Source organism: Ranitomeya imitator, chromosome 3, assembly GCF_032444005.1.
Source record: "Ranitomeya imitator isolate aRanImi1 chromosome 3, aRanImi1.pri, whole genome shotgun sequence".
Lineage (NCBI taxonomy): Eukaryota > Metazoa > Chordata > Amphibia > Anura > Dendrobatidae > Ranitomeya > Ranitomeya imitator.
In genome coordinates this window covers 127558659-127574769 of record NC_091284.1, presented here as the reverse complement: position 1 = coordinate 127574769, position 16111 = coordinate 127558659, and the positions used below count along the sequence as shown (strand labels likewise).

General features: G+C 47.9%; 1 protein-coding gene across 2 annotated transcripts in view; it reads left to right on the top strand.

The window, feature by feature from the left end:
* The window catches only part of LIMK1 (LIM domain kinase 1), a 133941-nt gene that overhangs the window by 93824 nt on the left and 24006 nt on the right, over nucleotides 1-16111 (top strand). For both annotated transcript variants that reach the window (XM_069761413.1, XM_069761414.1), the window contains 4 exons: nucleotides 2628-2811; nucleotides 4489-4575; nucleotides 9763-9894; nucleotides 14580-14639. In XM_069761413.1, coding sequence (XP_069617514.1) covers nucleotides 2628-2811; nucleotides 4489-4575; nucleotides 9763-9894; nucleotides 14580-14639 — 463 coding nt within the window. The remainder of the gene's footprint in view (nucleotides 1-2627; nucleotides 2812-4488; nucleotides 4576-9762; nucleotides 9895-14579; nucleotides 14640-16111) is intronic.

Below are 16111 nucleotides of genomic sequence, written 5' to 3'. Positions count from 1 at the left end.
CAATCAGCGACGGGCACAGTCCGGCGGAAAAATGGCTGCTCCTTCCTCCTCGCAGTCAGTGCCCGCTCCGTACTCCCCTCCAGTCAGCGCTCACACAGGGTTAATGGCAGCGTTGACCGTGGTGTAACGCACTCGGTTAATGCTGCTATTAACCCTGTGTGGTCAACTTTTTACTATTCATGCTGCCTATGCCGCATCAATAGTAAAAAGATCTAATGTTAAAAATAATTAAAAAAATAAAAAATAGTTATATACTCACCGTGTGTCGGATCAGGAACAGGCCTTTCCCGCTCCTCGCGACACCACGGTGACCTCTCCATGCATTGCGGTCTCGCGAGTTGATGACGTGTGGTCTCACGAGACCGCTACGTCATCATCTCGCGAGACCGCAATGCACTCTTCAGACCGGAGCGCGCGAGGAGCGTCGGTAACCGCTTCGATCCGGGGGCCAATCGAGGGTGAGTATATAACTATTTTTTATTTTAATTCTTTTTTTTAACAGGGATATGGTGCCGACATTGCTATATACTGCGTGGGCTGTGCAATATATTATGTGGGCTGTATTATATATTACTACGTGGCTGGGCAATATACTATGTGGCTGGGCAATATACTACGTGACTGGGCAATATATACTACGTGACTGGGCAATATACTACGTGACTGGGCAATATACTACGTGGCTGGGCAATATACTACGTGGCTGGGCAATATGCTATATGACTGGGCAATATACTACGTGACTGGGCAATATATTATGTGACTGGGCAATATACTGTGTGACTGGGCAATATACTACGTTACTGGGCAATATACTACGTGACTGGGCAATATACTATGTGACTGGGCAGTATACTACGTTACTGGGCAATATACTGCGTGACTGGGCAATATACTATGTGACTGGGCAATATACTACGTGACTGGGCAATATACTACGTGACTGGGCAATATACTACGTGGCTGGGCAATATACTACGTTACTGGGCAATATACTACGTGACTGGGCAATATACTACGTGGCTGGGCAATGTTCTGTGCGGGCTGTGCAATGTACTACGCGGGCTGTGCAATGTACTACGCGGGCTGGGCAATATACTACGTGGCTGGGCAATATACTACGTGACTGGCCAATATACTATGTGTCTGTGCTGTATACTACGTGGCTCTGTGCTGTATACTACATGACTGGGCAATATACTACATGGCTGGGCAATATACTATGTGGCTGGGCAATATACTATGTGGCTGGGCAATATACTACATGGCTGGGCAATATACTATGTGGCTGGGCAATATACTATGTGGCTGGGCAATATACTACATGGCTGGGCAATATACTATGTGACTGGGCAATATACTACATGGCTGGGCAATATACTATGTGGCTGGGCAATATACTACGTCACTGGGCAATATACTACGTGGCTGGGTAACATACTACGTGGCTGGGCAATATACTACGTGGCTGGGCAACATACTACGTGGCTGGGCAATATACTACGTGGCTGGGCAATATACTACGTGGTTGGGCAATATACTACGTGGCTGGGCAATATACTACGTGGCTGGGCAATATACTACGTGGCTGGGCAATATACTACGTGGCTGGGCAATATACTACGTGGGCTGTGCAATATACTACGTGGACATGCATATTCTAGAATACCCGATGCGTTAGAATCGGGCCACCATCTAGTTCTCAATAAATTCCTAAATAAATTTAATCGTCAAATCACATTCATTTTGTTTATGGAAGTAATCATTATAGAATTAAAATGGCTGCCACCTTGTTACATTGACAGAATCCTGTCCTAGAATGTTAGGACACGTGCTAGTGAGCATGTACAGTAGGAAGCTACACTGCTGAAATGGCTTTCCTGCTGCACATGCTCAAGGGCACCGTCCTAACATTCTCGAACAGGCTTTTTAATTCAATAGTGATTACCTCCATAGACAAAACTAGTGTCATTTTCTTATTAAATATATTTAGAAATGTATTTAGAGAGGCATTTCCTCTAGTTGTTTATTGTATGCTTTTTATTCCTAGAGAACCACTTTAAATTATCTTAGATAATGAAAAATAAATTGAAACAGCTTTTAATGCAGTATGATCAGATCTCTTATGCTTTATTAATGAGGGTGTAATCCAAAGTTAAAGCTATTCTTCATCCACTCTTAGGGGATGTGCTGATGATCTGGAAGTGGCAACACTTTGGGCGTAGTGTGTCCAAAGCGTTGCCGTCAATTGAACGCAGGTGAATCCGCATATGATCACTGAACTGTGCAGATTCCCCGCATCCAATACATTGTACGGGTGACATTTATCTTGCGGAGACGCGCATCTGACATTCTGCGGTCTGGAAAGACGTGCCACATGTCTGACTCCATGGGTGAGCTGCAGGCGTCTGTGAACGCATAGTGAGCATGGAATTTCTTGAAATCCCATCCACTATGCTGTAACAGCTGGACACTGTGGGTTTGACATTGTATGAGTACTCAGCGTCCAACCCCCAGCATTTACTGATCGTGTGCACATACCCTAAAGCCTCTGCCCATGAAAAGAAAATGGGACTATTATGCTAACTAGTAATGCTAACTATTATTTCTTCCTCTCCCATGTGAAGGCGCAGCTGCAGCATAGACCGATCACCCGGATCCAGCTGTGTGGGTTCACCATCTTGCTCCAAAAGAGATATGTGTCGCTCGGAATCTGTCCGTGGTGTTGCTGGATCACATCGAATTTTCAGGCCCTCAGATCTTATACCCGGAGAAGTGTTGGGCAGGGGCTGCTTTGGGCAGGCAATCAAGGTAATACCCAAGTAACAGACAAGCTCCATCCTATATAGACAAACTCCATTCTATACAGATAAGCACCGTTCTGTACAGACAAGCTCCATCCTATACAGACAAGCTCCATCCTATACAGACAAGCACCGTTCTGTGCAGACAAGCTCCATCCTATACAGACAAGCTCCATCCTATACAGACAAGCACCGTTCTGTGCAGACAAGCTCCATCCTATACAGACAAGCTCCATCCTATACAGACAAGCACCGTTCTGTGCAGACAAGCTCCATCCTATACAGACAAGCTCCATCCTATACAGACAAGCACCGTTCTGTGCAGACAAGCTCCATCCTATACAGACAAGCTCCATCCTATACAGACAAGCTCCATCCTATACAGACAAGCACCGTTCTGTGCAGACAAGCTCCATCCTATACAGACAAGCTCCATCCTATACAGACAAGCACCGTTCTGTGCAGACAAGCTCCATCCTATACAGACAAGCTCCATCCTATACAGACAAGCACCGTTCTGTGCAGACAAGCTCCATCCTATACAGACAAGCACCGTTCTGTGCAGACAAGCTCCATCCTATACAGACAAGCTCCATCCTATACAGACAAGCTCCATTCTATACAGACAAGTACCGTTCTGTGCAGACAAGCTCCATCCCATTTAGACAAGCTCCATCCTATACAAACAAGCGCCATCCTATACAGACAAGCTCCATCCTATACTGACAAGCTCCATCCTATACAGACAAGCTCCATCCTATACAAACAAGCCCCATCCTATACAGACAAGCTCCATCCTATATAGACAAGCTCCATTCTATACAGATAAGCACCGTTCTGTGCAGACAAGCTCCATCCTATACAGACAAGCTCCATCCTATACAGACAAGCACCGTTCTGTGCAGACAAGCTCCATCCTATACAGACAAGCTCCATCCTATACAGACAAGCTCCATTCTATACAGATAAGCACCGTTCTGTGCAGACAAGCTCCATCCTATACAGACAAGCTCCATCCTATACAGACAAGCACCGTTCTGTGCAGACAAGCTCCATCCTATACAGACAAGCTCCATCCTATACAGACAAGCACCGTTCTGTGCAGACAAGCTCCATCCCATTCAGACAAGCTCCATCCTATACAGACAAGCACCGTTCTGTGCAGACAAGCTCCATCCCATTCAGACAAGCTCCATCCTATGCAAACAAGCTCCATCCTATATAGACAAGCTCCATCCTATGCAAACAAGCTCCATCATATACAGACAAGCTTCATTTTGTGCAGACAATCTCGATCCTATACAGACAAGCTCTGTTCTGTACAGACTCTATCCTATTAGTTTAATCAATGCTAAAATATTCCTCATGCTTAAGAGAGTAACATCACAAACAATTCTTTCATTTGCTAGGAGATTTAAAAAAAAAAAAAAAAAGCATGCTGATTTACTTGTGTATTCAGTAGCAATTGCCAGATATTTGCTAAATGGCAAATGCAGGAGCATTATTAACACTGCTGGATCATGTGATTGGTACATTAGTGTGTCCCCCCTGCATCAGTAAGTGCCCCGAGTGCAGTATTTTTCATGGTATTTCTATGCATTGACAAATCTGCCTGAATGTTCATATGTTGCCTAGAGTCTGCGAATTGGATATAATGACGTGTACTATTTCTGTCTGTTGCCAGGTTACTCATCGTCAGACTGGCGAGGTGATGGTGATGAAGGAGTTAATTCGATTTGATGAAGAAACACAAAGAACATTTTTGAAAGAGGCAAGTGTTTTATGCTATCTCATTCTACAGGCATTTACAGTTGAACAGATCCCAACTCCATATATGAAATACAGCAGGACCGTGTTATTTCCACATCAGATGAGAGTCAGGAGGATGTGCTGCCGCATGAGATGGGAGTCAGGGGGATGTGCTGCCACATCAGATGAGAGTCAGGAGGATGTGCTGCCGCATGAGATGGGAGTCAGGAGGATGTGCTGCCACATCAGATGAGAGTCAGGGGGATGTGCTGCCACATCAGATGAGAGTCAGGGGGATGTGCTGCCACATCAGATGAGAGTCAGGGGGATGTGCTGCCACATCAGATGAGAGTCAGGAGGATGTGCTGCCACATCAGATGGGAGTCAGGAGCATGTGCTGCCACATCAGATGAGAGTCAGGGGGATGTGCTGCCACATCAGATGAGAGTCAGGGGGATGTGCTGCCACATCGGATGAGAGTCAGGGGGATGTGCTGCCACATCAGATGAGAGTCAGGAGGATGTGCTGCCACATCAGATGAGAGTCAGGAGGATGTGCTGCCACATCAGATGAGAGTCAGGGGGATGTGCTGCCACATCAGATGAGAGTCAGGAGGATGTGCTGCCACATCAGATGGGAGTCAGGAGCATGTGCTGCCACATCAGATGAGAGTCAGGGGGATGTGCTGCCACATCAGATGAGAGTCAGGGGGATGTGCTGCCACATCGGATGAGAGTCAGGAGGATGTGCTGCCGCATGAGATGGGAGTCAGGGGGATGTGCTGCCACATCAGATGAGAGTCAGGGGGATGTGCTGCCACATCAGATGAGAGTCAGGGGGATGTGCTGCCACATCAGATGAGAGTCAGGAGGATGTGCTGCCACATCAGATGGGAGTCAGGAGCATGTGCTGCCACATAAGATGAGAGTCAGGGGGATGTGCTGCCACATCAGATGAGAGTCAGGGGGATGTGCTGCCACATCGGATGAGAGTCAGGGGGATGTGCTGCCACATCAGATGAGAGTCAGGAGGATGTGCTGCCACATCAGATGAGAGTCAGGAGGATGTGCTGCCACATCAGATGAGAGTCAGGGGGATGTGCTGCCACATCAGATGAGAGTCAGGGGGATGTGCTGCCACATCAGATGAGAGTCAGGAGGATGTGCTGCCACATCAGATGGGAGTCAGGAGCATGTGCTGCCACATCAGATGAGAGTCAGGGGGATGTGCTGCCACATCAGATGAGAGTCAGGGGGATGTGCTGCCACATCGGATGAGAGTCAGGGGGATGTGCTGCCACATCGGATGAGAGTCAGGGGGATGTGCTGCCACATCAGATGAGAGTCAGGGGGGTGTGCTGCCGCATCAGATGAGAGTCAGGGGGATGTGCTGCCACATCAGATGAGAGTCAGGGGGATGTGCTGCCACATCAGATGAGAGTCAGGAGGATGTGCTGCCACATCAGATGAGAGTCAGGGGGATGTGCTGCCACATCAGATGAGAGTCAGGGGGATGTGCTGCCACATCAGATGAGAGTCAGGAGGATGTGCTGCCACATCAGATGGGAGTCAGGAGCATGTGCTGCCACATCAGATGAGAGTCAGGGGGATGTGCTGCCACATCAGATGAGAGTCAGGGGGATGTGCTGCCACATCGGATGAGAGTCAGGGGGATGTGCTGCCACATCAGATGAGAGTCAGGGGGATGTGCTGCCACATCAGATGAGAGTCAGGGGGATGTGCTGCCACATCAGATGAGAGTCAGGAGGATGTGCTGCCACATCAGATGGGAGTCAGGAGGATGTGCTGCCACATCAGATGAGAGTCAGGGGGATGTGCTGCCACATCGGATGAGAGTCAGGGGGGTGTGCTGCCGCATCGGATGAGAGTCAGGGGGATGTGCTGCCGCATCGGATGAGAGTCAGGGGGATGTGCTGCCACATCGGATGAGAGTCAGGGGGATGTGCTGTCACATCGGATGGGAGTCAGGGGGATGTGCTGCCACATCGGATGGGAGTCAGGGGGATGTGCTACCGCATCGGATGGGAGTCAGGGTGGTGTGCTGCCGCATCAGATGAGAGTCAAGAGGATGTGCTGCCGCATCAGATGAGAGTCAGGGTGATGTGCTGCCGCATGAGATGGGAGTCAGGGGGATGTGCTGCCACATCGGATGAGAGTCAGGAGGATGTGCTGCCACATCGGATGAGAGTCAGGGGGATGTGCTGCCACATCGGATGAGAGTCAGGAGGATGTGCTGCCACATCAGATGAAAGTCAGGGGGATGTGCTGCCACATCGGATGAGAGTCAGGAGGATGTGCTGCCACATCGGATGAAAGTCAGGGGGATGTGCTTCCACATCGGATGAGAGTCAGGAGGATGTGCTGCCACATCAGATGAAAGTCAGAGGGATGTGCTGCCACATCGGATGAGAGTCAGGAGGATGTGCTGCCACATCGGATGAGAGTCAGGGGGATGTGCTGCCACATCGGATGAGAGTCAGGGGGATGTGCTGCCACATCAGATGGGAGTCAGGAGGATGTGCTGCCACATCAGATGAGAGTCAGGGGGATGTGCTGCCACATCGGATGAGAGTCAGGGGGATGTGCTGCCACGTCCGATGAGAGTCAGGGGGATATGCTGCCACATCGGATGAGAGTCAGGGGGATGTGCTGCCACATCGGATGAGAGTCAGGGGGATTTGCTGCCACATCGGATGAGAGTCTGGGGGATGTGCTGCCACATCAGATGGGAGTCAGGGGTGTGTGCTGCTGCATCAGATGAGGGTCAAGAGGATGTGCTGCCGCATCAGATGAGAGTCAGGAGGATGTGCTGCCGCATCAGATGAGAGTCAGGGGGATGTGCTGCCACATCGGATGAGAGTCAGGGGGATGTGCTGCCACATCGGATGAGAGTCAGGGGGATGTGCTGCCACATCGGATGGGAGTCAGGGGGATGTGCTGCCACATCGGATGGGAGTCAGGGGGATGTGCTACCGCTTCAGATGGGAGTCAAGGGGGTGTGCTGCTACATGAGATGAGGGTCAAGAGGATGTGCTGCCGCATCAGATGAGAGTCAGGGGGATGTGCTGCCACATCGGATGAGAGTCAGGGGGATGTGCTACTGCATCAGATGGGAGTCAGGGGGATGTGCTGCTGCATCAGATGAGGGTCAAGAGGATGTGCTGCCGCATCAGATGAGAGTCAGGGGGATGTGCTGCCACATCGGATGAGAGTCAGGGGGATGTGCTGCCACATCGGATGAGAGTCAGGGGGATGTGCTGCCACATCGGATGGGAGTCAGGGGGATGTGCTACCGCATCAGATGGGAGTCAGGGGTGTGTGCTGCTGCATCAGATGAGAGTCAAGAGGATGTGCTGCCGCATCAGATGAGAGTCAGGGTGATGTGCTGCCGCATGAGATGGGAGTCAGGGGGATGTGCTGCCACATCGGATGAGAGTCAGGGGGATGTGCTGCCACATCGGATGAGAGTCAGGGGGATGTGCTGCCACATCGGATGAGAGTCAGGGGGATGTGCTGCCACATCGGATGAGAGTCAGGGGGATGTGCTGCCACATCGGATGTGAGTCAGGGGGATGTGCTACTGCATCAGATGGGATTCAGGAGGATGTGCTGCCACAGTTGATACTGGTCAGGGGAATATGCTGCCGCAGCGAATGGGAGTCAGAGATGTGCTGTGAATGTGAGTCAGAGGAATGTGCTGTCGCAGCACATGGAAGTCAAAGGGATGTGCTACAACAGCAGATGGAAGTCAGGGGAATGTTCTGCCACAGCAGATGGAAATCAGAGGATGTGCTGCCGCAGCAGATGGAAGTCAGGGGGATGTTTTGCCGCAGCATATGGATGTCAGGGGGATGTGCTGCCTCAGTGAATGAATGTCAGGGGGATGTGCTGTTGCATCAGATGGGAGTCAGGAGGATGTGCTGCCGCATCAGATGAGTCAGGGTGATGTACGGATGAGATTCAGGAGGATGTGCTGCCGCATCGGATGAGAGTCAGGGGGATGTGCTGCCGCATCAGATGAGTCAGGGGGATGTACGGATGAGATTCAGGAGGATGTGCTGCCGCATCAGATAAGAGTCAGGGGATGTGCTGCTGCATCAGGTAAGAGTCAGGTGATGTGCTGCCGCAGCGGATGGGAGTCAGGGGGATGTTCTGCAGCATTGGATGGGAGTCAGGGGGATGTTCTGCAGCATTGGATGGGAGTCAGGGGGATATTCTGCAGCATTGGATGGGAGTCAGGGGGATGTTCTGCCACAGCAGATAAGGTTTGAGGGGATATGCTGCTGCTGAAAAAGTAGAGAAAAAGAGAATGTGATACTGACAGAATAGTGATATTGTGCAGCTCAGAAGAAAAATAGAAAAAACAGGATGCACAGGGTGGATCAATAAGAAAATGGTACTTCTGTGACAGCAGAGAAGGGTAATTTCTCTATAGGGCACAGGTGCACATGCTGAATTCACAGAGGGAATCTGTCACCAGTTTTTTTCCACCTAATCTGAGAGCAGCATAATGTAGCGACAGAGACCCTTATTGCAGCAGTGTGTCACTTACTAGCCTGCTTGCTGTAGTTTTGATAAATCATTACTTTATCAGCAGGAGATTATTACTAGAGGACTAGTAAACCTGCTGCCATGTAGTCCTCCATAATCATGAGCTCTTAATAACCTTGTCCCCACCATTGTTTGGCAGCTTTCTGCCTATGCCCAGTGTACACAGAAAGCTGTCAATCTGTGTTGTGGGCGGGGTTATACAGGGCTCAGCATTAAGAAAACTGGTAGATCTGCAGCAGATAAAATAGGGATTTATCACAATGGTGGCAAACAGCCCAGTAAGTGACACATTGCTGGAATCAAGGTCTCTGACCCTTCATTATGCCTCTCTCAGAAGGGAAACCCAGATTCCCTTCAATGGCTCCAGAACAGGTGGTGACATGAGAACATTATAGGTAGTAACATGAATAAAAGCACTGGCCCTATATATTTAGTACTGCGACTTTAGCCACAACTATGGCCCATTGTGAGAATGTGATGCCTTCTTTTTAGACCTCCACAATGGGTAATGAAACCATAGGTGTGATGTCAAAGGAGCTATCACCTATGGCTTGGTGACATCATTGGGGGAGGATTGTCAGAGGCATGACCTCATTTTATAGTATTAACAATGTCAGTGGTTTTCCTTTGTCCCGCAGGTGAAGGTCATGCGTTGTCTGGAGCACCCTAATGTCTTGAGGTTTATAGGTGTGCTTTACAAGGACAAGAGATTGAACTTTATTACAGAATACATCCCTGGAGGGACTCTACGCTGGGTGATAAAGGGGATGGTATGCAATTTTCTATTTTTCCCATTTGCCTAGTCCATGAAAATATATGACAGTAATAAGTCTCAGAAGTGCTGGGGGCAACTTGGTGCATAATTCTTCCATTTTTAAAACAAATGTTATGAGATCCTAGATTGGGAAATGTCATGAGATCTTTAATAATGTGGACCTTCACAATGAAAGCTGTAACAATACTTTGTGCTTGTAGACTTGAAGCTGAGCTTCTTAATTATTTAGCTTCAGACAAGTATCCTTTTTCCAGTTATTGCATAGTGTTAGGGGTAAGTGATAGTATTCCTTTAATGCTTCTGGTGGTCTACAGTGGTGTAGCCACTTGGCTTTAGTATACCTATGATACCTGATGGTCTCAGATGATGAAAGGGTTAGCATTGGTAACCATTCTGCATGGTGCTCCAGGTATTAAGGATGGAAGAGGCGATTATGGTGGTGGTCTAAAGTAGAATAGTGTACCTATAATTACAGTTTATTTAATTTAAAATGCTTTACAAACTGGCCACCTCATGGTAAAATGGCTGAAGAGCAGAATAAAATGTAGTTACTAATTTTTTTTGTCCTCTCCTGTTACAACTCCACCAGGATCTGCTTCTGTCATCAAGTGCCACAGTATTCATTCTGCGGGTGGCGCTGGTGATGCAAGAGACGTTGGAACAAGAAGTTCTGGGCAGTGCAGGATCGGTCCAGCCACTAAGTAGTGTCATCCACCCTGGCAGTATGGGTGTCTGTTATCCAGCTCCCTGCTTCAGCCAATTGGAAAGCACCACACCCTATTGAGGCTCCCAGTTTACCCTAGAAGCTGCCAGATATAATCCTGTTCTCCTCTGGTTAATATATGGGTGTTTAATTCCCATCTAGTGTATTTGTTTCCTGTTTTGACCACGGCTTGTTTTACTGCCTAGTGACTACTCTTTTGATTTTGTGCCTTCTTTGCCTTCTTGGTTCTGACCCAGCTGCCTGACCATTCCTGCCAGCCTGCACCACTGAACAGCAGCTGACTCCATGGCCCCATCCGAGGGGCCCCTGTATAAGTTCAGATCCCTGTACAAGGGTTAAAGGGTGAAGGCCAGGTATAATGTAATGAGTGTCTGTCAATGGTCGCCTGACAACTCTAAAAATTAAAACAGGCTTAGTGAAAGCCACTCCTTTACCAGATACCGGGAGTTGCCCTGAGCTTCACCCTTTAACCCCTGGGATCTGGACTTTCACAGAGTCCCTTAGCTGGGGCCAGTGTTTGTGGTTCAGACTGGTAGGAGTGGTCAGGTAGCCAGGTCAAAACCAAGAGGGCAGAAAAGGTACAAAATCAGAAGACAGAAGAGTAGTCAGTAAAACAGACAGAGATCAAAATAGGAAATAAATCCTTAGACAGGAGACTTAGGGTTCATGCAGACATTCTTGGATCTCAGTCCGATTTCAGACCACAATGCATAGACTGGCTGCTGGTCTCCTGGCCCGAGCGTGGCAGCCTCATAGACCTACATAAAGCTGACATGCTGCAGTCGAGACATCGCTGCCAGTCCGTGCATTAGAAGTCTGTGCTCTGACCGATTTGCATGGATGTCTGCAAGAGCCCTTAAATGGAGAACAAGGATATACCTGGAAGCTTCCAGCAGTAAGCTGGGTGCTTTAGTAGTGTGTGGTGCTTTCCAATTGGCTGAAGAATGGAGCTGATAACTCTAACTTTAATGGCTGGAGAATGCCTGCCCTGCCCAGAGCTTCTGGTTCTTGGGTTTCTTCCATCATCAGTGCTACCGGCAGAATGAATATGGCGTCACACCTGACAACAGAAGCACAGAAGCAGGCATCGCAGGACCAGGTCCTTGTGCAGATGTAACATCTCCAGATATTATCTTGTAAAGTTTAGGGTGCCCAATCTGCTAATTTCACCTTTAACCAAGGTAGTGTTAGCAGAGGTTTTTGTCTTGTACATTTACTTTTTTCACTGTATGATCATGCTCAATCATAAGCAGGCAGCATGATATGGGAAAATAGCAAACAACCCTTAGAATCTTAGAACAGGCTTTCTCAGGATGATGTGTCTACCTATGTCACACTGCCAGCGCTTGCATTTATTATCAGTGCAGAGGGAGGACAGCTGTGCTGTGTGTCATTGCATACACCGCTCTGCATCTATCCCAAGCATTGGGAAATAATCATCCAATATTTGGCATAGATTCACAGCTCTGTGTGTGACATGCTGCAGCTCTCATCTGCCAGCACTGTCATGTGATGACATTATGAATGACATGACAGCGCTGTGAGAGGAGAGCTGTCACATGCACTGCCATTCTGGAGCTATGTCAGCTACCATGGCTTTATTCCCTGATGTCTGAGATAGATACAGAGCTGTGAATGTAATGACAGCTCAGCTGTCCTCCTCTCCCTGCGCTTGTAATTTCTGTAAGCGCTGGCAGTGAGATCTCAGTGTGATAAGTTTAGACACATCAGTCTTACCACGTATAACTGAAAAAGCTGGTTCTAAGTTCCTTTGGGGGCATTTTCTTTTTTTTTCCAGTATGGTGCTGCCTTCTTATGCCTGGGCAACGTCATACAGGTATCTCCCATAGCGATACACTTCTCATTCACCTAGAGCAGCATGTTGAAAAGCCGGCAAGGGGCACAGTTAATATTGTATTGTGTTTGATTATGGCCCCCAGATGGATCTTCAAAGTATATTTCCTCTGAAACATGAGAGTATTTCACAGAAAATATGTCTAGCTGCAACCGTGCAGCGGGGATCTGATTCATGCTGCCTGCTGTTTGGGAAGCAGTAATCAGGAGACGATTTCTCTTTAACTTTAATGGATTGTCCCTTTTCAGAAAAGTTCTTCCTATAAGTTTCCAAAACAAATCTCCTTTACTTCCCTGCCCAGATCTAGCGCTGATTGGCTGCCGCGTCATAGCAGCCAATCCGTGAGCTGAACTCTTCTCGTCAGGTGAATTTATTGATCACCTGTCTTTAGTTTTTCATATGAATTTTTGAAGTACCGAACGCTTATTTTGTGTTCTGGGCTTAGGCTGGGTTCCCATTGCGTTATGGGACCGCGTTAAACGGACAGCGTTGCACGGCGAAATTAACGCCGTGCAACGCGGCCGTTAACGCGCCCATTCACGCTAATGGGAACGCGCTTCACTAGCGCGTGCCATGTTCGGCACGCGCTAGCGACGCGCCGGTGATTCCTGGCGCGCCGCGGACGCTGCTTGCAGCGTCCGAGGCGCGCCCGCGGTCCGTTCCCCACTCTCGCAGATCTGGGATCTGCGAGAGCGGGGACGTTACCGCGACCCCGACCGCAGCCCCATAGAAAACATTGCGTTAGCGCAATCCGCTAGCGCTAGCGCTAAACGGATTGCACTAACGCAATGTGACCCTAGCCTTATGATTTTGATTGGTTGTCTGCAGCACTGTCAAAATGACCTCAGCGCTGCTGACAACAAAAAGCAATTGGAGCAGCTACTGAGACTAAAGGTACCTTCACACTGAGCAACTTTACAACGAGAACGACAACGATCCGTGACGTTGCAGCGTCCTGGATAGCGATCTCGTTGTGTTTGACACGCAGCAGCAATCTGGATCCTGCTGTGACATCGCTGGTCGGAGCTAGAAGGTCAGAACTTTATTTGGTCGTCAGGTCGGCGTGATTCGTCATGTTTGACAGCAAAAGCAACGATGCCTGCAATGTTTTACATGGAGCAACAACCAGCGAGAACGATAAGTGAGTTGCCGTTACGTCACTGGATCGCTCCTGCATCGTTCTGGAGTTGCTGTGTTTGACGTCTCTACAGCGACCTAAACAGCAACGCTCCAGCGATCTAGTTTAGGTCAGATCGTTGTCTATATCGCTGGAGCGTCGCTTAGTGTAACGGTACCTTTAGCCCTGGACCCGGACAGGATAAGGGCTCATGCAGAGATCCTCAATGTACAGACTGCTGCTGATTACTATTGTCATTCAGGGAGTTATCTTATTTTTTACAGGGTGGTGATATCATTCATAGGTATTTTTGGATCCTCCAATTACTAACTTTTTAGTTGATCACCTATTGTTTTCTCATAAGGAGATTTCAAGCAGCCACTAACCCTTGTGTAAACAACACGCACATCTAAAGGTACCGTCACACTCAGCGACGCTGCAGCGATATAGACAACGAGCCGATCGCTGGAGCTTAGCTGTTTAGGTCGCTGTAGAGACGTCAAACACAGCAGCTCCAGAACAATGCAGGAGCGATCCAGTGACGTAACGGTGACTCACTTCTCGTTCTCGCTGGTTGTTAGCTCCATGTAAAAACATTGCAGGCATCATTGCTTTTGCTGTCAAACATGACGATACACGCCGACCTGACGAGCAAATAAGGTGCTGGCCTTCTAGCTCCGACCAGCGATGGCACAGCGGGATCCAGATCGCTGCTGCGTGTCAAACACAACGAGATCGCTATCCAGGATGCTGCAATGTCACGGATCGTTGTCATTCTCGTTGTAAAGTTGCTGAGTGTGACGGTACCTTAACACAACCTGATTGTCAACCAATACCTGCCATCTGATAACAATCTAACATCTATAGCTAGCTTCAGATACTTGGCATAGACATTTGGAAATGTTATTAGATTAGTAACAGCATTTCACAGAATAGATCATATAGCACAAACGTTATTACGGTAAGTTTTCCTTGTGCTTTTAGGACGCTCAACATCCCTGGAATCAGAGAGTCAGTTTGGCGAGAGATATAGCAGCTGGAATGGTGAGATTATATCTATAAACCATTTATCTATCTATCTACAGTGGGTACGGAAAGTATTCAGACCCCTTTAAATTTTTCACTCTTTGTTTCATTGCAGCCGTTTGGTAAATTAAAAAAAAAAGGTTCATTTTTTCTCATTAATGTACAATCTGCACCCCATCTTGACTGGAAAAAAACCAGAAATGTACTAATTTTTGCAAATTTATTAACAAATAAAACTGAAATATCACATAGTCATAAGTATTCAGACCCTTTGCTCAGGCACTCATATTTATGTCACATGCTGTCCATTTCCTTGTGATCTTCCTTGAGATGGTTCAACTCCTTCATTGGAATCCAGCTGTGTTTAATTAAACTGATATGACTTGATTTGGAAAGGCACACACCTGTCTATATAAGACCTCACAGCTCACAGTTCATGTCAGACCAAATGAGAATCATGAGGTCAAAGGAACTGGCCAAGGAGCTCAGAGACTGAATTGTGGCAAGGCACAGATCAGGACAAGATTAAAAAAAAGAATTTCTTCATTATTCAAGGTTCCTAAGAGCACAGTGGCCTCCATAATCCTTAAATGGAAGACGTTTGGGACCACCAGAAGTCTTCCTAGAAATGGCCGTCCAGCCAAACTTATCAATCGTGGGAGAAGAGCCTTGTTGAGAGAGGTAAAGACGAACCCCAAGATCACTGTGGCTGAGCTCCAGAGATGAAGTAGGGAGATGGGAGAAAGTTCCACAAAGTCAACTATCACTGCAGCCCTCTACCAGTCGAGCCTTTATGTTAGAGTGGCCCGACGGAAGCCTCTTCTCAGTGCAAGATATATGAAAGCCCGCATAGAGTTTACTAAAAAAACACATGAAGGACTCCCAGACTATGAGAAATAAGATTCTCTGGTCTGATGAGACGAAGATAGACCTTTTTGGTGATAATTCAAAGTGGTATATGTGGAGAAAACCAGGCACTGCTCACCGCCTGTCCAATACAATCCCAACAGTGAAACATGGGGGTGTTTTTCAGCTACAGAGACAGGATGACTGGTTGTCATTGAAGGAAATATGAATGCGGCCAAGTACAGAGATATCTTGAATGAAAACCTCTTCCAGAGCACTCTGAATCTCCGAATTGCCCGAAGGCTCACCTTTCAACAAGACAATGACCCTAAGCACACAGATAAAATATCAAAGGAATGGCTTCTGAACAACTCTATGACCATTCTTGACTGGCCCAGCCAGAGCCCTGACCTAAACCCAATTGAGCATCTCTGGAGAGACCTGAAAATGGCCGTCCACCAACGTTCACCATCCAACCTGACGGAACTGGAGAGGATCTGCAAGGAAGAATGGCAGAGGATCCCCAAATCTAGGTGTGAAAAACTTATTGCATCAGTCCCAAGACGACTCATGGCTGTACTAGCTCAAAAGGGCGATTCTACTAAATGATGAGCAAACGGTCTGAATACTTATGACCATGTGAT